This window comes from Ornithodoros turicata, chromosome 9, assembly GCF_037126465.1.
Source record: "Ornithodoros turicata isolate Travis chromosome 9, ASM3712646v1, whole genome shotgun sequence".
NCBI lineage: Eukaryota > Metazoa > Arthropoda > Arachnida > Ixodida > Argasidae > Ornithodoros > Ornithodoros turicata.
The window spans coordinates 29,593,213-29,619,457 of NC_088209.1; the positions used below are offsets into that span (position 1 = coordinate 29,593,213).

General features: G+C 46.2%; 1 protein-coding gene across 1 annotated transcript; it reads right to left on the reverse strand.

Moving 5' to 3' along the window:
* Positions 1–500: 500 nt before the first annotated feature.
* Positions 501–24,753, reverse strand: LOC135368555 (uncharacterized). The gene is made up of 2 exons (XM_064601932.1): positions 24,472–24,753; positions 501–3,494 (listed from the first exon to the last, which is right to left on the reverse strand). The coding sequence occupies exons 1-2, from the start codon at positions 24,529–24,531 to the stop codon at positions 2,628–2,630; spliced, it is 927 nt and encodes a 308-aa protein (XP_064458002.1). The 5' UTR covers positions 24,532–24,753; the 3' UTR covers positions 501–2,627.
* Positions 24,754–26,245: the final 1,492 nt, after the last annotated feature.

The window sequence follows — 26,245 nt, forward strand, 5'->3', positions numbered from 1 at the left end:
AATACTGCTGTATAGAGCTCTGAAGTTGTGCCATTCCTTCCGTGTCACAGCTTGAAAGACAGAATGTGTATTGGACGATGGTTGTATAAAAGGTCCGGCGCCTGACTATACATTTCAGAAGAGACTATAAGAAGGCATTGAAATAATGAAAAGACATGGAGAAAAGAAACATACGGCTCCTATCCACGCACGCGGTGCTATTCTTCCTGTGGGACGTGGACATTTTCCAATTCTTCAGAGACGCCACGGGGTTAGGATGACCGCATCCTGCGCGGGGACCTGTAGGTGATACGTACTCTTCCAAATCCCAGCCCATGTTGCCTGCTTTTACAGTTTTTTTTTTTTTTTTTGGGGGGGGGGGGGGTCTGCAAGCGCAAAATACCGACACAGTTCCGTGTAAGTTGCACCGCGCGCCAGAATGCCTTCATCACCTATCTCATCCCGGTTTACTCTTACGTCTCTGCGGGACATTCGCAGTTGACGTAAAATAAACAATGAAGAATGCCGAAAACTTTTATTTATTTCTTTGATTCTAGTATCTTTATTTCTCATTAAGAACACAATAAAATACGATTTTCCTCGAAGGCCATTACTTCTCTTTCTTGTTAGGTACCCTGAAGACTTTTCTTGTGTGTATATGCAGCTCGTTAAGTGGCAATGAAACCTAGGAAGGCATGTAAACATAGACATGTCACAAGCAGCCAAGCAGAGTTAGCTAGATTTGCCTTCGATATGCCAGAAAGTGGAAATGGCAGCATAGCCCACAGGCGCAGCAGATGCCACACAGGACCGCGGAACACTATAACCAGTATGTGGCCAACTACCTTGAGCTTGAGAACGGACCACAACAAGAAGTAAACAGACGAGACTCAGTGCCATCAACGATCGCTTTATGTGGCACCAAGGGGTCATGTTGAGGAAAGGAAATTACAGAGAGAGGCAGGAGTGTGGCAGAGAGTTGACTTGACTGATGCAGTCTTGGGCGTTGGTTACTGCCGCAACTTCAGAGAAAATGCGAACGCAGTCATAACCAAGCCCGAGGCTGCACCAGCCAACCCTCTGTCACACTTCACGCCCTCTCTCTGCAATAAAATCTCCCCAACGTAACCCCCTTGCGATGTCAAATGAAGATATTATTGGTCCCCCCCCCCCCCCCCGTGCCTCGCCTGTCTACTTCTCGTCCGTCCTCAAGCTAAAGGTAATGTTGGCCTATTCATCCGTACACCAGCTCCTAGTCTCAGCTCTTATCACCACAGGAGTGCACTGCCAACACTTCCTAGCCAATTCCTATAATCGTCTGTGAGGTGTTGGCCCTGTTGCTTCTCGTTCTGTAGACAGTATGCCGAAAGGCTACCATACCATAACACCGCGCACTTCCTGAACGTAACTTCCAACAGTCAGAGCATTGCCATAGCCAGTGTTCCTGGCTCTGACTCCTGCCAGACTGCTTGCAGCGTAATCACTTCGGTTCAGTTTAGTTCTATTTTTGACACTTGCCTTCTCATACAGGTCTGCCAGTACAGCTATATACGTTGTTAAATGTAAGAGAAAGTCGCACCAGGACAGCTGGTCCCACTAATACCTCACAACCCTTATACAGATGATTCAGTTTAAACCACCCTTTTAGCTGCTCATCACATAACACACATCACGTGACACACCCCTGTGACGCACGTATGGCTTATAGCAGGAAGGTACCAGGAGCACCTGAAAACGGCCCGATGGGCATACTTCGTGGGATCCTGCGGATTCTGCATAGTTGTATGCCACGAAGGGGCTGCACTCCTGTCCCCTTGTCAACAAGCTCGCTTCAAATGCAAACGCATCGGTGCAAATGCGAACAAAGCGTGCTGGAAGAAGATAGGTATCGAGTAATCAGCACTGACTAGACCAGCAAACATTTTCCACAGAAAATGGGTGATGCCCGCGAGCAACGGACAATCCTTGCTAGACATTTATGCATGATACTCTTTTCGCTTTAGACGGATCATGGCAGGAACGCAACTATACTAAACGCTTTACGCACGCGTAACAAATTACTGCTGTAGCCTGTTCATGAGTATACAGTGGCTCATTTTTGGGAGGAAATTCAATGCTTATGCTTGAAAGGGCGAATATATATCTTCACTTGGCTTCGGGCTACGAATAATCGAGACGTATACCAGCCACTGCTTCAAAAGCGTTGCTTCCTTCACGCCACAAAAATAGAAGGCACTTGTGCGGACTCCAATTATAACGCTCATATCTTTGCATTGTTCTACATTGTTCTACATCGTTCCACATTCCTCTCACATCTGGTCGAAAGTGACCACCACCAAATGTTTCGTCCTGTCAGATGAGAAGCCGCTTCACAGCTTTCCTGGTTCAGAATGTTGATCGAATATGTTAGCGACTAATGATTCTCCCTGCAGCATACATAATACCCCGTATGAAAAAGGATGAGGGCACTAATTACAATACACTTCGTACGCCACACGGACGGAGATTTTTCATCAGCACAACGATGGCGATCGACATGGCACTTCGTGGTATACAGACACAACGGTTGCGTACGTTTCTTTCTGCAAAATACCGCATTCTTTCATAAATATTACGGTTACTGCACATTTCAACGAGTCTCTCCATTTTTACAAATACTCATCGTGCCTCGTATAACTTGAGAGCGTGTCCGCTACACCGACTAAGCCTTTATGTGCCTTGGACACGTTCATTCTTCCGCCACGAATGTCCCTGATCTTGCCAAATGATCTTTGGATGTACAGTCCTCTTCTTTTATGCTGGGTTTCGTGCAGCACGGCCAACTCTTCAATCCTCAACAGGTCTTTCTCCTCAAGAAACTCGTCCATACACTCGTCTCGTTCCAGCTTCCTCGCCTTCTGGTCGTCCCCTTCTGATCTGGTTATTTGAAGCGTCGACTTTTGTCTGTCTTTTTTAGCGTGATTGCTGGGCAGATTCGTCAGGTCTTGCACTGCCCTACTGCGTATCAAATCGCTGCGAAGTTGCTGCAAGGCTGTTAGCGATTTTGGAGAAGTTTCCGCCAGGTCTTCGGGTTGTGTCTGTGTCTCGGCTGTGACAGTCGCAACTGGCAGTTTACTGTCGACCGGAAGGCTACTTAAACTGTCGATTGACTCTTCTCTCGTTACCCTGTCTAGATGGCGTTGCGATCGCATCCTGTCTTTCTTGAGCTTGACGAGCTCGTGTCTCTGAAACCTGATGATGGCGTCCTTCTCTTCGAGAATCTTTTCGATGCGTTGCTGTTCTTTCCGTAGCTGTCCTTCCAGAAGCAGGAGTTGAGACACGATGACTTTCATTTCTTCGTCTTTTTCATGCAGGAGTGCCTTGAGTTGCTCGTCTTTCTGCTTCACTTTTGACCGCCATGACGCAGCACTTTGTGAGCTCCGGGTGCTTTCTTGCTTGATTTGCTGCTTGGCTAGTTTCAGGTCTCGTTCCCGCATCATCAGACGTGTCGTCAAACGCAGGATTTCTGCTTCCAGCTAGAAAGACAAAAATGAACACGATTTAGTACGTCTGATCCCAGTCACACCACAGGTCAGGACACATCCCGGGGAGGATGTCGGGTAAAGTACACGCATTCACAGAAATGGAGTATATATAGTCCTGCGTAAGAAAGTGAACAAAAGGACGGTAAAGCCCGTTGAACACCCTTGTTCTTCCATTTAGCCCCGCCACTGCCCACCTTCACTGAATCGCAGGGTTCTCCACCAGGCGACGGGCTGATCTACTAGCCTTTGTCACAACATTCAGATATCGCAAAGAAATGCAGCGGAAACACTACTACGTACATACACGGTGTTGTTCCAACAAGCGCGTCTCTCTAGATCTAGAGGTCATTGCTTTCTTATTCAATGCAGAGGGGCTGCGCAGCCACGCGCGACGTCAAGTTCATACCGCTGCACGTAAATCACGCTACCATGGCCCATGGTGACGGGTACTAAGCACTTCGTTCTGCTTAGAATGCATAACTTCAGAAACTGGATGGTGAACTTGACGAGTTGCGCATACTCACAAAAGAAGCAGAAACAAAAGGGATGCGATATGGATTGAGTGGGTCTTGATACCCGTTGAGATAGAATGCACGTCATGCCCTTTGTGACGCGCCACAGTGTTAATACACAATTTTATTAATTCATTATAATATGTATGACCTTTCACGCGAGGGGAAGCGAGCGATGCTCAGAAAGGTTGGAGGCTGTGGACCCTGGTAGCTATACTGGACCTTCCTATGTGGATTTTTATGTTCTTCATCTTGCAAGTCGGATTCCGGGCCACTATTGGTGCGACAAGACGTCTGGTATGAGGGAGCAACCTGTCATATTAACTTCCGACGCAATTAGATAATAGCTATTTTGCTCCGGACGAAGCGCTCTACAGAAACGTTTCAACCAACCACCATAAAAAAAAGAAAAGAAAAGGAAAAGTGCTCGAGCTGTGGCAGCTATATCATGATAAATACTCCGTGAAAGTATAGGAGCACCCAGTGGTTTTCCCAGCACCCACACACATCACTAGTGCCCCCAAAATCTTGAAACAAAAAAAAGGCCTGCTATAAAAAGCAGGAAATATGAATATCACCCCCTCCCCCCGGGACGAAGATCCTGGGAATATCCCTTGGTAGTGCCTTTATTGAAATCATGCTTTGCTATAGTATATAGTTAAACATTCCTTTCATAGCCCTTGCAGAAAGTTTACATTCATAACGACCGAAGTAGGACAGCTTCCTTATGAATGCAAACTTTCCGTTTATAAGGTGAAGCAATTAAGCAGGAGAAGTCACATAGTCACATACAGTACGTGTTGTGGAGTGCAGCATAACAATAGTGGCCTCCAGGAAAATGAAACGGGAAATAATGAGGCACTATATTTGGCGTTAAAACATTACAGGAAGTTTACATTCATATTGTCCGATGTAGGACAGCAACCTGTAATTTCTCCCTATCTTTCTTCACAATCCTATCCAATCCAGAACAGCAACCCTTGACACTAAAGAATACACATTCAAGAAAACTCACAATTTTTAACATCCACTACCTTCTGGTCTCGAAGCACATCAATATCCCGATTTCAGAATAATTCTTTACAACAGGAACTATATAGACCGCACTGGAATACCCAGGTCATCGGTTTAATCTTTGTGGGTAACATTGGTTACAGAGTGTCCACAGACGGTATTCCAGCTTGGCTCAGGAACAGGTTGTACGGCGATGTTGTTGAGCAATGGTCACGCTAGAACAATGTACCGATGGCTATCATGATGCACTGGGTCAGCGTGGCCTAAACCAACAGCATTGTCTGTGCGTGGCAGGGCCCCCAAGTTTTAGAACGTAGCACGTGCTGCAATGGACACAAGCTCTCATCCCTTATCAGACGCTGAAGTGGCATCAGATTGGCCATCCTCGTGTGGCTTCTTGTTGCGCCCGCGCTGCACGCTTGTTCGCCTTGAGGTCAACCATGGCAAGCGATTGCACCACCTCCGCAGCTATCTCGTTCTCGTTAGCACTTTTTTTAGCCGTTTCATAAAACGTGCGTGTCGCACACGCGAGTACTAGCTCACGACCTGTAGTGGTTTGGCAGCGGTAACTTACACTCCCACTAATGTGTCGAGCAACTTCGGAGAGATGGCCGTTAGTTGTTGTACGTAAGTGAAGCTTTTAGGCATTCGGACTTCCTCCCCGGCGCTCCAAGGCAAATGTACGGCAAAAAGTAACTGTTCTGAGGCTGGAACATGTATAAAGACAGTATGAATGAAGTCACATACGACGCGCTGTCCCCTCCGAGCTAAAGTATCTGGATATTGCATCCAGTTGCTTTTACTCTGTACGACATGCTGCCATATTGGCGCGCATGCAGCTTGGTAACAACAACAACAACAACAACAACAACATTACCCCCTTCTAGGACTTCACCGAAGTAATGGTATGACCTAAAATGAACACAGTGGCCTCCAAGAGCTGGACCGGTGTATGCAGAGTTCAGCAGGCCTTCTCTGGGTACCCTTTCCTGCTCACCAGAGTTATAATCAACTAGCGTTCTTGGACTGTTGAGACAGGGCGTTTTGAGGCATAGCTGCTGTGTCTGACCCTCTGTGTTTGGTTAACCTCTCTCCAGTAGTGGAAGTTTTTCCTCGAACACACATTTCGGTGAAATATTTGTCTTTCTTTACGATGTCCTCCCCTTCCGGGGACCATGCGTTTTTTCCGGGTTCCCTTTCGGATAGCCAGGTTCAAACGTTCAATTTCCTCGTTTAAATTCCGTTCCTCGATTCAAATGACGCTGTAGTGATTTGGCAAGCGCCGACAGCTGACGAAGTAACCCAATCTCAGAAGAGATCGTGTCGGTTCAAAGGCTGCAGATCAGCTGTGCGCGAAAAAGAAAAGGAAAAAAAAAAATTACGGATGATTCGTGGCAAATATTGTGTTGTTGTGGAATATTATATTCCGTACAGGGGGTGCGTTGTTGTCAGTTCCCAGCTTCATATACTATAAGCATGTGTTTTCTTTTTTTTTAATTTCGTGTACGCGCCGCGACGCAACTGTGGCTATGAGCGGCGTACAGATGTGAACGGATGGAGAGGACGGCAGGAAGGAGTGGGGGAGTGGGGGGAGGGGGTTAGTATGCGTCCTGGGCCGACTTCAGGGGGAACAGTGCCGACAATCGTCTGGAAAGTCTTCGGAAAACTCGGGGAAAACCTCAGACAGCACAGCCGGTGCCGGGATTCGAACCCGTGTCGCCCCCCTGTATCGGCGTGGAAGACGATCATCCTAACACGCCACGGGAGCCCAAAGTGCTGGCGTCGTCGGCAGAGTCCGCGCCAGCGACCATGGGAACAGTATGCGGACTGATTACCAGCTAGTCCACCCAAGCCGATGATTGCCAGAAGAAAAAAAAAAGAAAGAAAGAAAAGAAAAGAAGAAGAAGCACGTTCTTTTCTGCACAAAGGAAGAGCTGTTCACTAGGCCACGAATAAATTTAAGTTATTTTTTCCCCTCACTAGGCAGCGCAAACCGCCCCTGTCGATTGATTGCGGCCTCTTTCCGGAAGCAACGGTTTCGTGCAGTGAACATAGCCCAAAAATCACCTGATGTGTTCGGCATGAAAGTTCAAGGCCGCCGCAGAATAGGCTCCAAGGCCGATTGGGAGGAATCTTTGCCAGTGACTGAGCCATTCGGTCAGGTTTCCAGGTCACTGATTGCCATTTCCACCTTGCCGTGCTGTGTATATATAATTAAAAGTCCGTACCGCAGGGGGAGGCCGAAGAAATGCAATAAATTTTGCACGGTGACGCCACGTTTCCCGTTGTGCTTTAATGGGGAAATGCTTATATGATGTTCCGCTCACGCAATGACTTTTCGCGGGTTTTGCCCGTACACAGGCAGCAGGCGTTGCTATGCGGAAGGAAGACTGCTTACACGGTGGTGGAACGAATGTGCTAAGTATAGATATATTGCATTCATGATGTAACGGTTTAATGTAGGGGGAGGATTTTGCGTCCGTGATATGAATAATGATCGCTCTTGAGAAAAATGACCGCGACAAAAACGTGATACATCGGAGGAAACAAAAGTGGTTCCTGTATTATCAGCTCGTTGGTGATAGTCAAGGTCGTGCTGTAGACTTGGAGGTGGTGGGTTCGAATCCTACCACCGGCTGTGCTGTCTGAGGTTTTCCCGAAGACTTTCCAGACGAATGTCGGCACAGTTCTCCCTGAAGTCGGCCCAGGACTCATACTAACTCCCCCTGTTCCATACTCCTTCCTGCTGTCTTCTCTCCATCTGCCCACGAGATCTCTACGCTGCTCATAGCTACAGTTGCGGAGTTAACACGGAATCAGTGAGATCAGAGAGAGGGAGGTTCCAGTATGTGTTCCTTTAAGAAAGGAACCATTAAGAATTGCTGTAATTATCTTATCTGTATTATCTGACCAGGTGTCCTTAGGTTTAAAGCCGTCCCCTCATGCTTCAGAGGTAGCCATGGCCTTGATGATCACTTCGGATCCACGTGGAAGAACTTTGAGTGAATCAGTGTCATGAGTTCCATGGACCCATATGGGGTCTGGCTGTGTGAATGTACATGACTGTAACTTCGAAATACCGCGTCGCTGCAGCGTCCGTGCTGTAACCGTGACAGCGTCGAGGGAGGGACCATCGTGAGATGGTCACCGGATGCGTCTCCACTAGACATACAAGCGCCGGACATCGAGAACATCACTGTGTCAGTGACAGGGGCTGATCGAGACCCTCGGTTTGGGGGGGGGGGGGGCGATTCCTTTGTCGGAGCGCGCAGCGGGGGAGGGGAGAGAGGAAAATCCAATGTATAAACTGACGTTTTCTGGACGACTTCCCCCCCCCCCAAAAAAAAAAAAAAATCCAACACTGTCAGAGATTTAAGAATCTCACCTTGCTGGGTGTTAATAACCTGTTGTGTCTACCACGCCAAGCGAAATGTCCTAAATGGTCACTCAATATCTGGCCTATCATTCTCCAGCGTGTTGAGGTCTAAGCTACCTGCAGGTGTCAACTTGATCGGGGCAACTTGACCGCGTCAGGCCGCTCTGCACGTCGTCCCAGCTTATGACAAAGCTTATTCACGCCACAGCTGCATTCTTCAATATTTTGTTGCTTGGCGCTTTGGGGCCGCAAGTTATCATTTGTACCTGGCATGACGTTGAGGGCGTAACACGTTGATGTTTCGTCGCGCAGGAAGCGCCATGTAAATGACCCAAAAGGTGGCGATTTCGAATGTACCAGAAGGCCCTGTGCAGAGAGGCCATCTCGGAACACTGTTTGTCAGTCAGCAGGTCATTAAACGCAATTGAGAACCTCTCCATTGTAGTTTTCTTATGGAGCGAACATCCGTCGCGGTTATCTAAGTTGTCCTTGGGCAGGAACCTTATTACGTTCACTTTCCCCTGGAACCCCGCTGTCTTGGTCCACATACAGATTCTCCCACGGAGCTGACATTCTCACTGCTGTGAAAAGTCGTTTGTGCTGTTTGGAGAAGTTGCAAAGCATCCGGTGTCTCACGCTCCAGCGCATATACTTCGCAATTTGTTAGTGGCGCCTTCCTGGCTGCTAATCAGCACAGATGGCGCCCTGAATTCATTATGAGTCCTTGGCGGAGCACCATACGGCCATGCACGTACAATAAGGAGTTCAAGTGTGCAAGAAAAAAAGAAAGAAAAAAAGCACGACACGTAACTTCGAATTATCCGTATGCGTATTCGTAACTTCGAATTATCCGAATGGCTAGCTGCCTACACCCACTTTGAAAGAACTAGAGTACCCAGCTGGTCGTTTGAAGCACGTGCAAGAGTACCGCGCCTACAAAATGTCACCGCGTTCATTGTGCCCAATTGCATGACGCACTGGCGGAGAAACCTGTCCGGGTATACGAAGCTTTATCGTTTTTTAATGACAGCGCTACGTAATGTGCCCACGAGCTCATTACGTGGGATCTTATATGGGAGACTTATTGTGTCCGCGTCGCCAACAATCCTTCCCACCGTGCTTCCTGGAAGCCGTCAGAGATGCAATGCGCTCACAAATCGTGCGGTAGAGAAAATAATTCTCTCCCTCCGAAAAAAGAAAGAAAAGATGACAATAAAACAAGAAAAATGAAGGAAAAGAGCACGTGGCCGCTCTCATTTAGGAGTCTGGAGTGTTCTGGCGCAAAGATATCGAACATCAAGCTGCGCCTTACGATGTTACGCAGATTTATCTTCGTCGCAGTAATATCTTGCGGTTTACTCAGTTTTAATTTTGCGGGTTCTCTCTGCAATACTGGAAACTGTGCACCCATACTAGTGTCCGATAATGAGTCTCCTCATATGTCATTGTCCGTAACATTGAACCACAGGGATGTACGGAGAAGTCGTTCTACTTCTACGTGACGTATTAAAGGTAGAGCACAGACGGTAGAACTAGCTTCACTCATTAATGGGCTGCATTAGACGAGCCGCAGAACTTTGGAGAAGAAGCAGGCAAGGGAGTTGCCAATACTATTCCCCTGTTTCGCGTATGGAACTTCGGTGGTCCTCCTATGGTGCGCTCCCATATATGACATATTAGGAAAGTATGCCTCGCAAATGTCTTGTTTGTACATACTAAAGTAAAAACTGCAGCAAGACGACGCGGACAAGAGGGTTCAGACAGTAAACGACAGACAGACCTTCAGACTCGCATCTAGCGAGTACAGGAGAGCGAGACATGGTCTGTCGTTTACTGCCTTAACAGGCTTGTCCGCGTCCTCTTGCTGCAGTTTTTACTTTAATTAGCATGTACATCAACCAACTACCCCGCTTCAATCCACTTGTCTTATTTACAGGTTCAAACCTTAATAACTTACCAGCTAAAAAAAACGAAAAACGATGGAAAAGTTACTGATGCAGCTGCGTTTGTATGTATCTTAAACCAGGCAGAAACAGGGACATCTCTGGAAGCTTAGGATAAACGCTTTCGCGCGCAGAGATCGGGGTATGAATCCCCGCATTGCCTGTGCAGTCTGAGTGTCCTCTCTGGTTTTCATCACACGCTGCAGGACAAATGCCTTCTATGTTCCCTATGAAGTCGGCCCACGACGCATGGTCCCCCCCTCCCACGAGCAGCACGGCATCAATCAGCACGCAAACGGCTCCATAAATCACAGCGCCACCACATTTTGGTGTACATTTCCTTATCTATCTATACTGACACATATTACCAACTTTCCAGTTTACAATCATTACGCGTCACGTTACCACGAGTCCGTCCATGGGACTGGATGCCAATATGCAGACAAGATCTAAGACAAAAGCAACAACGAAGATCATAACAGCGTCCGACCATCATCATTCACCCGTTCTGACCACCAGGAGGAGCAAGAGGAGGTCAGTAGGCGCTTCCGGTACCTCGGGCCCTCTCTCTATGTCCCCCTTGACCCGCTTCTGTCCACTTTGTCCCTCGCATCGGGTTGTCAGCAGGCGGATGCAGCTCCGTGTATGTGTGCGTGGGTTACACGCTGCGCTATGGAAATTCCAGCACTCGACAACGCTGGTTATCATCGCGTTCGATCAATGTTTTGACGACCCTTGTTGACGAACGGCGCAAGCGTGCCTTCCCGTTAGAAGCCCACATTCTCTCTACGCGGTACATACGAGTGGGACTTACGGGAAGGTCTTTCGCGTTTTACATTGGTAATTCAACACCGTGTCGAATTTTAAAGGCTGTTTGTGGGAGTGGGACGCCTGTTCGGTTTTCTTTATCGTTTTATTTCACTTTAAATGGGTTAGGGGCTTATTCAAAGGGAATGAGTTTCTTTCTATGCACGTGCCCCTCAATTTTGCTACATGGAAGCTCCTACGCAGATGGATAAGGCACGACATTTGGGTAGTTCAGGGGGAAAAAATTTTGGTAGGATATCAAAACTGTCTGGGGGTTCTTCTGAAGAGACACTGACAACTGACGTGCCAGTTGTGACCGTTTCGGGACTCACTGTACACAAATTTCGCCATTTGAAAGAAGAAAAAAGAAACCACACACACATAAAGAAATGATGATGAGATGGGGCTGATGCCGGCCAGCAGGCTGGGCGCTGCCCCAATGCACAAACGAAGGATAGCATACGATGCCGGAAACCTGAGGCAACTATGCGCTTTGAGCTGTTCAACTTCGTCATGAAAAGCCTCATTTGCGCGTGTATTATCTTTCTTCTTTCAAGCGCCTCGGAGATTGGGGAGCTATAGGATCACACAACAAGACACAAATCAGAGTTAAAAGGAAAAAATAAAAATATCGAGATGTTAGTCTCGACTTCATCGGGTCTGGCTACTCCAACACTTACAGACTGGGAAAATACACTGACTACGAAACATAGAGAAAACAAGGCTGCTGGAAAAGCAACAACAACAATAAATGATGGAGAAGTGATGATGACATGGGATTTTTTCCTGTGGTAGCGACAGGACGGTACCCCACTTCACAGAGGTTAATATGAGAGGATGAATTAATGATGAGCGCGACGCGAAGACAGGCCGGAGTTCTGGAAGAGCAAACCTTGCAAAAAAAAAAAAAAAAAAGAAATTCGGACTGTGAGGCCAAATGAGGAGTCTTCCAGATAAGACACAAGACACAAAGTTACGAAAATTGATACGTTCGTCGAAGGACTTTTCGCTACAAGAAGCCTCTGTATATGCCGCGCATACAACGGGTACAACTGACAACGCATACAACTGAACAGGGTATTGCACGAATACAGGTCTTGCGAACGATGCAGCACTATAAGAAGGCACATCATACAGTCGATACGAGCAACAACAACCGACCTTGTCGATGGGTACACGTGGTGGGCCGTATCAGGATGGGACTGGTCACAAGGGAAACTCGTTCGCCTCTGCCCGGGGCCTTCCGTCCTGGGTCACCCGAAACGGAGGGGTCGCTAATCGTGCGGAAGAGGCTTCTACCAGCACCCGCGGTCACTATGTGTACTCGCTTCCCGTTCGACGGCAGTGGGACAGTCACGGCAATTTTTCTTTCATGAAAAGGAACGACACTATAAACTTTATCGTGCTTGATAACACTGAGACTACGGGATATATGAAAGGACCCTGAAAGGATCACGTTTGAACGAATGTGTGATCAGACTGTCTGGATGTCGTCTGCAGCGATGGAGCTTTTTAAGACCACAGGCTTCGATGTCCAACTGTGCTGTGTTTGCAGGTATTGAGCATATGATCATGGAGTATGATCTGTGTCGTGATGCAAGAGAGGTTCTACGTGGTGCAACAACACAGTGCTGCGGCACCGTTGACATCAGTCACCACGAGCAATGGGGTAGAGCAGTGGTTCAGAATATAGACGACCTCAGCGCGACCCCCCCCCCCCCCCGACGTCTTCCTATCTCTGCGCATGAGCGTTACCACAACGATACACGATTTCATGGCATTACTTATCGTTCGCTGCACCCAGAAAATGTCTAGCGGACACTTCAACAGACATGTTCTTCAGTTCTGCTTATGTCCATCTTAACAGTTTCAATTTTTCCAGTTCTATTTATTTTCCATCTTTTTTACCCTCTATTTTGGAGAACGTCCCCTCTCCTGGCCTTCTGGAAGCCACGATTACACAACGGCCACAGCGAATCCAACGCATGCAGACCCACGTTATCATGACCAGCATTCCTGATGTGATTCACATCCGGGTCCGGCCAGTGAGTATAATAAAAGAAAATGAAAAGAAGTCTACATTGGTGAACAGATGAGAGGTTTATATATCAGACACTATCCTTTTCTTCATTTTAACTTTGGTCCGCATTTGCAGAGGAAGAGGGTGAGAAAAAGCAAGGAGCAACGTACTCTCAACTGTCAGTGCACGTGGATGCACAGGTAATATCTCGAGCGCGCGACCATCGCGAAAGGAATACACAAAGCGAAGGGTATTGAATGCTGCAAGGGAAAACACAGACGTCAGTTTCACTCCATTGTGTACAGGGAAATGGCAGAGAGCCGCGAAGAGCTTTGTATTGTACGTGACTACCGAGAAGGCGCCAACACGGCTGGAGAGAAAAGCTTTGCGTAAGCCAAGGAAGGACTGAAAGTGAGATATAGTTGGATTTTTTTATCAATGTCTGCTCTCTCTCTCTCTCTCTATCTGTATCTTCTGCCATGATAGCTTGCCATGGGCCAAAGCTCGACCGGAATGGACACAAAGAAGCAGTGACGTCAGAAAATTCCCAGTGCTACATAATCTTGACATCATCTTATCCGCAATGAATAATATCGTTCCGATCACATATACGCTCAAAATATCAACGGGACGATTTTTTCCAGCGACACCAAGAGGCTGCTGCAGATAAAAATCTGTAGAGATACAATCTTGCCTAAAAAGAGATCTGAGGTGTGCTCCGGGAGCATGATATAGGCCAATCGCGGTATTCCTTTGAAATGACTGACATCAATGTTGACGATCTTTGATTTGACAGCCTCATTATCGTATCGTTGTTCGTAGAATGCTTCCACTCCCCTATAGAACTCCATATTAGCACGACAAAAGGACTCGCTGTAAGGAGAAATTTCCTCCCGCCATTTGCTATGTGTCGTGACACTTCTATATGACACCGGATAAAAACTGTTTGCGTCTGCTGTTGTTCCACGTCTCTTTTAACGCATGGTATATTTATTGGTCGGGGTATAACGATGGCACAGCCCTAGAACATCGTCGATCGCGCGATAACTATATTCAGATGAAACTAATAGACGATTTTAAAAAGATGCGCGCGCCACCAAGCGCGCGGCGCAAAGCAGCATGGGAACTTTGAGGGACACTGCTCTGTCGTCTGCGTCGGTTATGGTTTACTCCCACTGACGCTGCTGCTGCGCTGACCGGGAATGTTGTTGTTCTTCTTCTACCTCCGTCTCTGGCCATCTCGTAATGCATCAGGGCGCTCAAAGTTCCCATGAGCCCTTGCGTGCCACAGGTGGCGCTTGCTTTTCTAAAAAGGTCTATTGGTCAGTCTTGAAGATCAGAAAGACATGCATATGACGAGTCTCGCCAAGCGTTGTGCATCTTGCAGGGAATGCTTCTACGCATGCGCTGGCCAGTGGTCTATCCAGACTTTCGTCCTTGGGGGTGTGTCAGGCTGCGCATGAGGGGGGTGACGTCACAATATCCAGGATACTCCCATGTACTTTTATGCTCTTCAACGAAATTGTTGCGTAAACTCACAAAATTTTAGGGGGTATCTGCCAGATTTTGGGGGGGGGGGGTGAAGGGGTGGTATGGATAATCACTGGCGCTGACTCTCTCCCATTGTAAACAAATGCAGTCGAGTAATGCTGACAGAGGAAATCAATCGCCATCATGGAAGCCATGGTTCGGCTGAACAATAACACTTATCAGAGAAGGGTTTCACAGCTACGAGCAAACAACAATGGATGAAAGATTAGCTTCCGCCAACCTATGAATTACACCTGCACGCATACAGGAAACCTTATATGCCTGTATAATACTTGTTCAATGTCACTTCAAGAAACAAGTACCTGTTTGACAGCACTCTGTCAGGTCTTGTCCGCAGTGACAGTGCGAGACAGTGGTGCATCCAGAATTCCAAACACCCCATCCTGTAGGGGGCGCACAGCTAAAAAAAGATAGGGGGGGTGTCGCCAAACATTGGGTGTGGGGGTGTAGGGGCTGGGTGTCGGATACACCACTGACGCGAAATATCCACATCTAACCTTTCCTATATGGATGTCCGAGAATGGGCACCACAAGGACTAAACCTTCAGCAAACACTTTTAGTTTACTTACTTGTTTAGTTACTTGTTTAGTTTAGTTACTTTTTGCGACATTTCAGTTTAGAAATCTATACAGCTTCGTCTCGCCAAATTTGCTCGTTCTCTTGCATCTATACTTTTGCATCTTGCACAGACTTGCTGTCCTTCCGTCATGTTTTAGCCACCTTTTATGCTAACCCCTACAGGTCAACTCCGCCCACGAATCTAAGGACGTGTATGATTGGCTTAGGCGGGCGCATGACAGCTCCGTGTCACAACATAGTGCGCCTGCATGCTTCAAACTGTTGCTTGCATATATTGATCATATTGCATTTTGATATTTTATTCTTCTTTAATTTATGTTTCTTTTTTTTTCGGAATAACAAGCCAACGTCACGTTTGGCTGACCTTTTCTCCCTTTTTTTTCCTTTGTTCTAATAAATATATCCCCCCCCCCCCATTTTGCGAAAACATTCGTTGCGGACGATGTACTCAGAGCACATTTGCATGTGAAACCGCTTCCACTTCAGTCTGGAGTACGCCGCCGTCTCGTACTCCCCACTCTCAGTGTACGGACTACATTCTTAGCTGGCGGAGATAGATATATATGATAAGATATGATGTGATACGATATAAGATATATAGCAGATGTCATGTGACCTCGCATGTAGCCTAACGACAGCGGAGCCGCTGACCAACAACGTGCAGTTTCGAAAAAGAGCACACAAAGCCTCAAATCTCAAATGCACATCTGTTTGACATCACCTCTCCCATTACTGTCGACATCAGCGTCGATATCTCGTTGGATGAAAGCCGTAATAGAACCCGATCAACGAACTACTTTCTCCGTTTCTTATTTATTCGAGCTGAACCAGAATAGTCCAGAAGCCGTCAAAGCATGTGCGCTCAGCTTTTGAAGACAGCGCGACTGCTCTCCCGGATTCTATTGGGGCTTGACTCATTTCTAAAGCACGTAGATGTCAGCGCATCACACATAACTTAAGATGCATTCTTCCTCACAGCATCAGCCTTTTCCTCATAAATAGTCGTCTCGCGTTTTGTTTTCCAGTACTCGCGGTGTGCGAACGCAGACAGTCTTTGACGACCCTCCAAGGCAATGTCCAGCAAAGTCCTGATCGCTATCAGATTTCAAGAATGAGTAAGGAGCGGAACACTAAGGACCCTAGAAAACTCTTAAAAGGTCCAAGAAAACGAACGAGCTAAAAGAAAAGTACAATTAAACTAACAAACCCTGCTTGGGTGGTCTTATCATTAGCGTGGCTCACCTTAAACCCTGCAGAAGCGCAAATTGTCACTGCTATTGACTGAACCGTGATCGAAAGCCCATCTCCTTTTCTCTTTGAATAATACTATAGGTGTACGGTTCCACGAAAATATTGCGGGGTTTGCAAAGTAACACCGCAGCTATAGAAGACCACCACGCAAACGTCTGGCAGGAAAATACGAGAGAGAAAATAACAATGCCAAGCGGCTCAGGGAGTTCTGTCGCTAATGGTCCGAGCGAGCCATAGAAGAAGCCACAACACAAAGGAGCCACAAGCGACAGGTACCCGCGGATATATCCTACTCACTCCCGTACCTCACAAAATACTTCCACGAATCTGTCCTTTCGTGCGCGCACAGTTTGCTTTGCGGAGGTCTTTAACGTATCCGCCCGTACTGCGTCGTCGTCCCGACAATGTAAGCAAATGGTACCAGAAATACCTATCTTTTCGCTGCACTTTTAAGACCACTTAGACCAGCTGTGTGTAACAGCCTCCCGCGCTCGTTTCCTTACTGTGTGCCATTCAGGTAATTAGAGACCCCCCCTGCGTACATCCACGCTTATTTTGAAGCTGGTTCCTGCGAAGTGTGTGAAAGAAAAAAGGAAAACAATTGGCACCGCCAACGTAAAAGCTGGCTACTCCATACCACGTAAACAACTCTGAACACATGAATGTACATAGACACTTGGAGTGCAAACACTCAGATACCAAGAGTCACACAAAGTCCGTCGAGCATTCGCAGACTTTTGAAGAACAGGCAGTCATGCAAATGGTATAGCTGTTACGAATATCTGTTAGAAGATAATGTTCGGTGTCGGGTTGAGTGTTTGGAGCGCAATGAACGACGGATCACCGCTGAGAAAAGCGTTTGTTTACATCTTGCACACCTCCGTTAAGGTCTCTGAGCAGGAGAATCACTTCTCTGCTTTCTTCTCTCGGGAATACCTGATACCGCGTTCCATGGTCTATCACGAGGGTGTCCTGCTGCACGAGAGCAGTGACGGTTTTGGTTTTCTTGTCCTTGCCCGTACCTTACAACACTCCTGGATGTGTTCCTGTGTTTTCATGTACTTTTCAGAAATAGATAACAATTAGTTCATATTAAAAAGGAAAATAAGAATAATTTGTTGATATTATGCAGTATAAATTATCCGATAAACTTAATAAATAAGATACTTAATTTGAGTAATAACTAATAATAATCACTTGAATATTAAGCCAGGAGAACAACGCTGAAATGAAAGCTTCATTGCTGGTTTGAGTCTAGTATACTGTCTACTTGTGTTTTGTGCCTCTGTCTCTTGCATTTTAATGCTCTGCTCATACAAGCATGCTGTGCGGGAATTTCCACAAAGCAAAAAAAAAGGTCAGGTTTCTGTCAACAACGCTTTCACCGCGCTGGTTATGAGTTTCCGTGTTTCGATTTGGAACTACATACCTATTCATATATATCCACAAAAATCCACAGAAAATGAAACTTCATCAGAAAAAAAAAAAAAAAAAAAGAAAGTGCCACAATGAAGATATATGTTGACGATAACTGTTCTTTGAAAATTAATTTAAATTATTTCGCATCTTGAGCGATTGCGGCACGTTCCGAAATAACTTTTTCTTTCGATTCGCATCATTGCAGGCTCTCTGCTTATACATATTTTACGCTACATGAAGCTCGTCGTCACCGCTATTGTTTCCTCACCGTTCTGTGGAAGGCCGCACAGATTGCGGGGTGTTTCGCAGGTGCGCGTCTCGCGTGAAAGCAGGTGTCACTTTACTTTCATAAAACAGCCGCCTCCCAACTGCTTTAAAAACAACCACCTCAGAAACGGCAGGTGACTTTTGACATTGCGGTAACGCCTGTTTGCCTTTCCTTCTTTTCCCCCCAGGCGCAAAGCTTATGAATCTCCCATACTCTCACAGCGCGGGTGTTACTAGAGGGGCACTTTAACAAGGGAATACCCCGTAGGTGAACATTGAGCTGTGACGGTCAGACAGTCCATGACGTTGTGTTCAGTGAGCTAGAAAGATTACGTCACGAAAATGATGCTGTTGTCTGCCTATACCTGTCTTTTTCAAGGGCTGCGTGCTCTTTTCTTCTCCCTGATCATGCTCGTAAAATTTATACGCTGTGATCGTCCACTCAAAAGTCAATTGAGCCAGTTTCGCGCCTGCGTGGTAACCTGGGTGGAAATACCAGCACCGGCTGTGATGTGCGTATGTTTTCCATCGATTCCAATGAAGATTATCGTGGAGGCAATCGCAGAAAAAAAAAAAATCAAATTCTAAAATGAAAATGGAAGAAAATTCTGTGGAATGTGCCCTTTGAAATGGTGTTGTTTTTTTTAATACATCATTTCGACAGGTGTTTTACAAAACACCCTTCTGTATGGCGACAAACTTACATGATATAAAAGAGTGTACCATAGGACAAGACACTTATACAAGATGTTTGATGTTTAATGGCGCAACAACATCGAAGGTCATAATGCGCCAAACGAGTACAAGAAAAGTGTGAAAAAATATCCTATGCATTTTCTTCCCACCACAATGTAGTGGTTCTTTTCAGTGCTATCATACTGTCCCATGGAAAGCCGAAAAGGTGCGCACTTCAAAGACAAGAGATTGAACACGGTTTCCCTAATTTTTAACCTCTTCCTTCCAACCCTGGAACTTCTCGCCAACGCCAAGAACACACAGGTAGTCGTCGGAGCCTTTTACAGCTGCACTAGAAGCGATGCAAATGCCTGCCGCGTCTTGTTCTCATGCTTCCGAGAAAAGCCGGTCGTATTTCAAACAACGCAATACTTTATATGAGAGCAAGGAGGAAAGGCTGTCAAAGGGGATGGGCTCCAAGTCGGCGTCGTGGACGGACTCTCCAACGAAAGAATGTTTGGTTTGCGCGAATGAAGTCATGCGTGTGTAAATAATATGTGTGGTTCTACAACCTTGAGCGAGTGTTTTTTTTTGTTTTGTTTTTTGTCGTTTTGCGATCGTATATATTTTCAAAAATTACTTGGTCCCTCTCGTGGTGGTGGTGTTTTGGTGCTTTATGGCACAAGAGCCCTCTCGTGGTGCAAATTCACTCATAATATTCATCCTTGACATTGTTCACCATCATATCATGAGGCACGATGAGATGTCGCATGATGGCTTGCAATGTGAAGCTAAAGTTGAGTGATGTGTTTTTTGAAGTTGATGTCCAATGTTTGTTGTTGGTTATGATGACTGTCGAATGATCGATTACGACGTTGACATGATGCGCTGCGAGTGAAATCCAGGATGATGTGATGTTGAATGAATTTCTAGAAAAATCGCGACTCACCTCCCCATTTTTTAAATTCTGTCTGTCATCATCATCATTGCCAACTATATGCTGGTGGACCTGCGCGTAAGATTATGTCGCATCTTCTGCGTCTGATTTTCGCGATATGAATTACTCTGTGCGAATTCTGACCTATGGCTCTATTAATTGCTCACTACCTTGGAGCTTCACGTTCGTCGTCGAGTCGCAAAAAAAAAAAATCATAGTAATTATAAGAAAAGCAGAGAGAGAGAGAGAGAGAGAGAAGACGCCATTCCTGACAGCACTTTGCGATGTATGAACATCTCTCAGGGCGGCAGCAGATATGAGGAAGGCAACGGCCGCCACATCTGTATTACGTCATCCCTACACAAGCATGAGGACGCCCCTGCTCGTGCAGATTTATGACCCTCTCTCCTCTTATCAGAACTTGTATGCACTTGTACACATGCACGCCCCGATGCACAACAGATGTGCATGCAACAACATCGCATACGTGCATTTTTACAGCGTGCCTTGGATAGTTGAAAGCCGCCCTCGCGGTGCCTCGGTCGGTAGCGTGTGCGCCTGCTGATCCCAAGATCGCGGGTTCAAACCCGGCCGAGGACGGTGGCAACTTGGTGGAAGGGTACGAGGTTGCTGAGACACGCCGTCTTCCGCGAGGGACGTTAAATGTGGTGTGCCGCGTGTCGGGATTTCGGCGCACGTTAAAGAACGCCCAGGTAGGCAACATTAATCCACAGACCCGACCACTGTGACGTCCACCAATAGCGGTGGTGGTGACGGTGAAAGGGCTCGCCGTTGTCGGCCTCACAGGGGTGGTGGACGACGTCACGACTGACGCACTGGGGAATGTGCGTCCTGGGCCGACTTCTAATGGACCTGTGCCGACATATGTCTGAAAGCGTCTAAGGAAAACCCAGAGAGCACAACCGACACCGGGACCAATAGCAGCAGCCAGCCAGCAAAGATGTCAGCCGATCGGCGCACTCGATTTTGAAACACACGCTTTCTGTGGCTCCTTTCCATATAGCTACGGCCGCTGAAAGCAACGTCCTGATTGGCGGACTCTTACTTGTTACGTCACGTCGCTCGAGCGATCAGGCTTTGTCTCCAAGTGGTGTCGGTTCCAACTACAGTGTACTATATAGTTGCAACGTGGCGTGGAGGGCGGAGTGGCGCGCTGTTGTAGACACAGATATCAGTGCCCACGATGACGTCACCTACGCTTGACTATGACGTCACCTATTCTTGGAGAATTCGAGACTGAGGTTTTGCGGGTTCTTTCGAAAAAAAAAAAAGGTGACGCAATTTCGAATCCCCGCTCCGGCTGTGCTTGTCCGAGATTTTCCCTGGATTTTCCGGCAGCTTTTCCAGACCAATGTCGGCACAGTTCCCCCGGAAGTCCGCCCCGGACGCATACTAACCCCCTAGCACCCACCCCTTGCTGCTGTCCTCTCTCCATCTGACCACGTCTGTATGCCGCTCATAGCCACAGTTGCTTCGCGGCACTAACACAGAACTTTAAAAAAAATAAAAAATGCTCGCCGACGACATTTATATTTTGCGTATCCAATCTTTGAACGAGACTTGATTTACGATACGATATCAAACAAATAACATATTTATATTATACCTTAAAAATATTATATTATAAATTATAATATATTATAATATATTAATATATTATAATTAAATTATATAATAAATTATTATATTAGAAATGTACCCTCCAAAGGAAGGCAATAGACAGGTAAGAACATGGTCATTTTGAAAATTATCTCTAATCACAATAGAGCCATCCGCAATATCTCCGTGTCTCTTTCTCCTGAGAATATAACAAAGAGAGATAACGAAGGAAAGGTGGTCAAGTGTGCAAATTCCTTACGAAGTTAGTCACGAGTGGAAGGAATTTTTCCAGCTGAGAGAGCATGTGCAGAGCGCGTTAGTTATGCTGGTACACGTAACAGAAGAGAACATACGGCAGGCGAACGCGCTCGTCCCGCGTTGTCGTGGCAGTACCGTGTGTTTTCCACAGGTTGTACTTTGCGCTTTTCCTGTAGATTTTAGTGATGGGAGTCTGCACAACTACCCCTGAGGTGTGAATATGACTTACTCTAACAAATAGAGAGCTGAGAATGGTATCTATGTATATGTCCGCAGTAGGCAGCGCCTTGAGAGGTGCTTTTGTAAGTAAACACCCCTTCTTTATTCTGCGGGCTCAACTGGAAGTCGTAATAACAATATCGAAAAAGGTGTTTGCAGAAACACCCATCTGAAGCAGTGTATTAAGTGGAATACATCCTCCTTATAAATGGTGCGTTTGTCGTATTTACCAATTAGAAGGGCGTTTCAGAAAACGTCCTTCTACATGGCGTGAAATTTACACAACAAAGGTATGTGCCTAATATAGGGCAAGATATTCACCCGAATGATGTGATTTTTTTTTTTTTTTTGCTGCGCAGCCTTACAAATCGTGTAATGGCCACCCACAGATGAAAAACAAGACGACTTGGCCAACTGATCAATCAATTGTGCATGAAGTGCCCTAAAAAAGCCAGAAATATAGGAGTCGTCATTTTTGCAAGGAGCCAGAAACACACAAAAAAAAATAATAAAAAATAACGAAGAAATCGCCACATGCAGGGTGTTTGCTCTAACGTGTCCAGAAATTATATTTAAAGCGAGCAATAAAAGAAAAGCAAGTGGTAATTTTCTGCTACTTGAGTAAGAAACAGGTACTGCTTCATTAGTAGCACCTGTTTCTTAGTCAAGTAGCTGAAACGTAGCGCTCGTTTCCCTTTTAACGCTCGCTTTAAATAAAATTTCTGGACACGTTAGAGCAAACACCCTGTATATAGAATGTAAGTACGCAGAGAACCTGCAAAATACGTGGGACTAAAAATATTACAGCAAAACCGGCACTCTATATAGCTGACAAAAAGGACACTGATTATTCAGCATCTTGACCGCAGACAATAGCCAACAATCCCGCGCTTGCGTCATAATTCGCGGGAGTTGAACAAAATCGGAGTGAATTGTCCAAAGCAACAATGGAGCTGTACAATGGTACGAACCGATTTCGCTCCGCAAAGCCAAATTATGTGGCCGTCACTTAGTCAACATTCAACGGCCCAAGGCTCTCAGCGAACGAGAAAATAAAGCACGCTGTTTGCAGTCCCAGCAGACTCTCGACAGCACGGTCCCCTGTAATTTTGTACGACGCCCCCCTCGCCGATACTGACCTTAGACGTCACACCAGCTGATTGAATTAAACCCAAACGTGTCGTGCCACCTGTCTAATGGTTGCAAAATGTTTCTTGTAGCACAATTTGTATGAATCAGCCGAACAGCTTTCATCAGAGACGTTCATCGTATATGCACCCTAAGAAAAAAAGGTGTGAAAAGGTGGTAACCTCTATAGTTACCACCTAGGTCAACATAGCGTCTGATAAAGGGTGTAAAAGGGTGGTAAAAGCAATATTATCATATATCCGAATTGCTACAAAAAGGCGTGCGCCCCCCTCGCTCACCGAATCAGAAGCGATATCATTCTTGGCAGAGAGTGAGGTAGCAGGTAGAACTTTGCAACCTTTTAGGCACAACATATGCGACAACTATTACCTCCTAAAAGGTGTAACTATACTCCACCCTTTTTTCTAAGAGTCTGGCTTTTCTTTTGATGTATATATTTGATTTGAATGTCACTTTTGTAGTCTCCATTTTGGCCCCGGTTTTTTAATGAAGCTATATGCAGAACACAAAAATCAGTCGTCAATGAATTTGATTCACATATTTTACTTGTTGCGATTGGTGCGAAAGGCTTTCGGCCCTTCGCGGAAAGGTATAGTGCACTATTCATCTGAGTTCTTTTTACTTCACAGTGTTCTTTTTTCTTTCACTTCAATTCAATTCAATTCAATTTATCGTGTGCCGCGTCGACGGGCGTAAACGTGCCCAAGCATGCGAATCCCACAGCTGGCGCGTGACATTTGAGGAGCACGCGTGTCTCGCTTGCAACGGTGACAGTCGCATGCAGAGATTTTGATTTGGTGATATGTTGGAATCCGTAGAAGAAATGCGACACCCACCTCACCTGATCACCGCATGTACATAGATAGAGAAAGGTTTGGAGGTATGGTTGAAAATACTTTCGGTGCATATACAGATCACCATATATAGATCATCATATACAGATCACAGGTGTGGGACGTTCGTCTTAAGCGCAATCTATCGAAACTATATTAGCGCACATGCGATATTCGAGGCTGTTCTATTCGCCCACCCGCAGGACCGAAAATATACGAGTGCTGCATCGATAAGTGTTATATGTCACCTGCGCCGATATCTGTTAAATGGAACGCGATAGCACATAGATAAACAAGGTGACAGAAGAACAAGAAATGAAGCTTTTTCACGCGCCACACACATTTGCCGAGCCACCTACTAATTTTGCAACTCCCAATGCCATCCTAAAATGTCCGGATAAATTTACCAACAGAAATCGTCTTTCTCCGTGCTTGGCACGGACGACTGTTAATTAGACTGAAACTTTTAAAATACGTGTTCAAATGTATAGTTTCACATCGCCAATGAAACACTGCACCGTGGCAGAAGAATATTACCTCCCACGCAGGGCGATTGCACTCTTCGTCGCCGGTCCACGAAGATTCTCCAGATGACATATCAGCTGGCTGTAGCAAGCACACTATTCCGACAATGGGCAAGGGCTTGAGGTACTCCACGCCTCGATGAAGCACAACGTACAGAAACTGAAGAAAACCGCTGTGGAAATCCTAGCAAACGACCATCACGCAAAAGCGGCGACTGCTACTGGCTTGTCTTGCAAAACGGACCCCCGGACCCGAGAGTGCAGTGGCCCGCCTCTCCCTCTGTTCTCTTCACCTCGCACCGTACTTCGCTCTCGTGATCTTGCTAACGCTTCTTTTGCGCCACCTTCCAGTGCGGAGGCGAACTGCAAGCAATGGCTTGGAGCGAACGGTGGCTGTATCCACCAGCTGGTGTCACATTCTGAAGACAAACTCACTTTCGTGTTTTATTTTACGCATGGGTAGCACAGAGGATTTGTCCTGGTTTCCAACTTTCCTTTCTCCCTTTCTCAACCCTTGTGGAGACTACATGAAAAGAAGCTACTACTACTATTATTATTATTACTATTATACTACATTACTACATTAAAGGTACTATATACGCTCTCGCGTGGTGGCAACCTGAAGAAGCGTGGTGGACCATGCTTCTTCAGGTACATTTAATAAATGTAAAGTTTCAGTGTCTACATTCGAGTCTACTTTTTGAGTGCTGTTTGATCTCTGAGAACCTTTTATTCCCTCCGTGCTACCACGTCTACTTGTAGACTATATACACTCTAAAAACAGAACTTCACGTGGCAATGGTTGGCACAGCGCGTGCTGTGCGGCGAAGTTAATTCTGTGGGCAGAATCAACATAAAAAGCTTCATTGTTTTCACATTCGTAGTGCCTTTTCCTTCCTCCCTAACGAAACACTGCACTGTCTTCGAGAATTCGCATCCCGTGCATTCTCCCATGGTAAACAGCAGACAATAAAGGGTTCCTAAACTAACAGCACGACAATATATGCACCAGGTGAAGCTCGGACCCCGACTATTTGTATTTTGCAAGCCCGGAGGCCATTCCTTTTACAGCTACTTGGCGAAGTTGCGTTGAATTTCTTGCGTCACATCTTCCTTTAACACTCATCCCGTTATGGGGCCACAGGGGGTGATACTATTACACTTCGCAAAGGGACTAGTGCAAGAGTTGCATTTGAGGACGGGTGTTGGAATACCGAAGAGAGAGGACGACATTCGTCGCACAGGGCCACCACAAAGAAAAAAAAGAAAGAAAGAAAGAGAAAAAAAAAGGAAATTTTGGCGACCAATTGGAAGGGTGCGTGTGTGTGTTTGGGGAAGAGAGTCATGCAATTCGCAAAAAAGAAAAGAAGAGAAAAAAAGAAAAAGAAAGTCTGTAAAGCGTGCTTCACCAGCAGCGCTTTGCGGCAGTGCGTGAAAGTACGCCTCATAACGCGTTTTGTCCAGGACGTCCAAAACAGGCATTTCAATCGGTTGTAAGCCTTAGACGAACCAGAATTGAACCCGTAAGACGCTTTCCGACTTGCGGTGATCTAGGATCGTTGCCGAATCGACATGAAGGTACGACGTGCCAAAATCAGGTCACGCTAGTATCTCCTGCAGTGTAGTTGAACAATAGCGGTTTTGGGTCCCGTCCAGGATCGCCGAATATAATGATTTAAAAATGGTAATGACAAAATGTTTTTTTTTAACAAACTTCAGTCGTTCAGGTTCACCGTGTCTCGGAGAGCTTTACGTTCTTACCAAGCTTCGTAAAAAGTTCTGAGAAC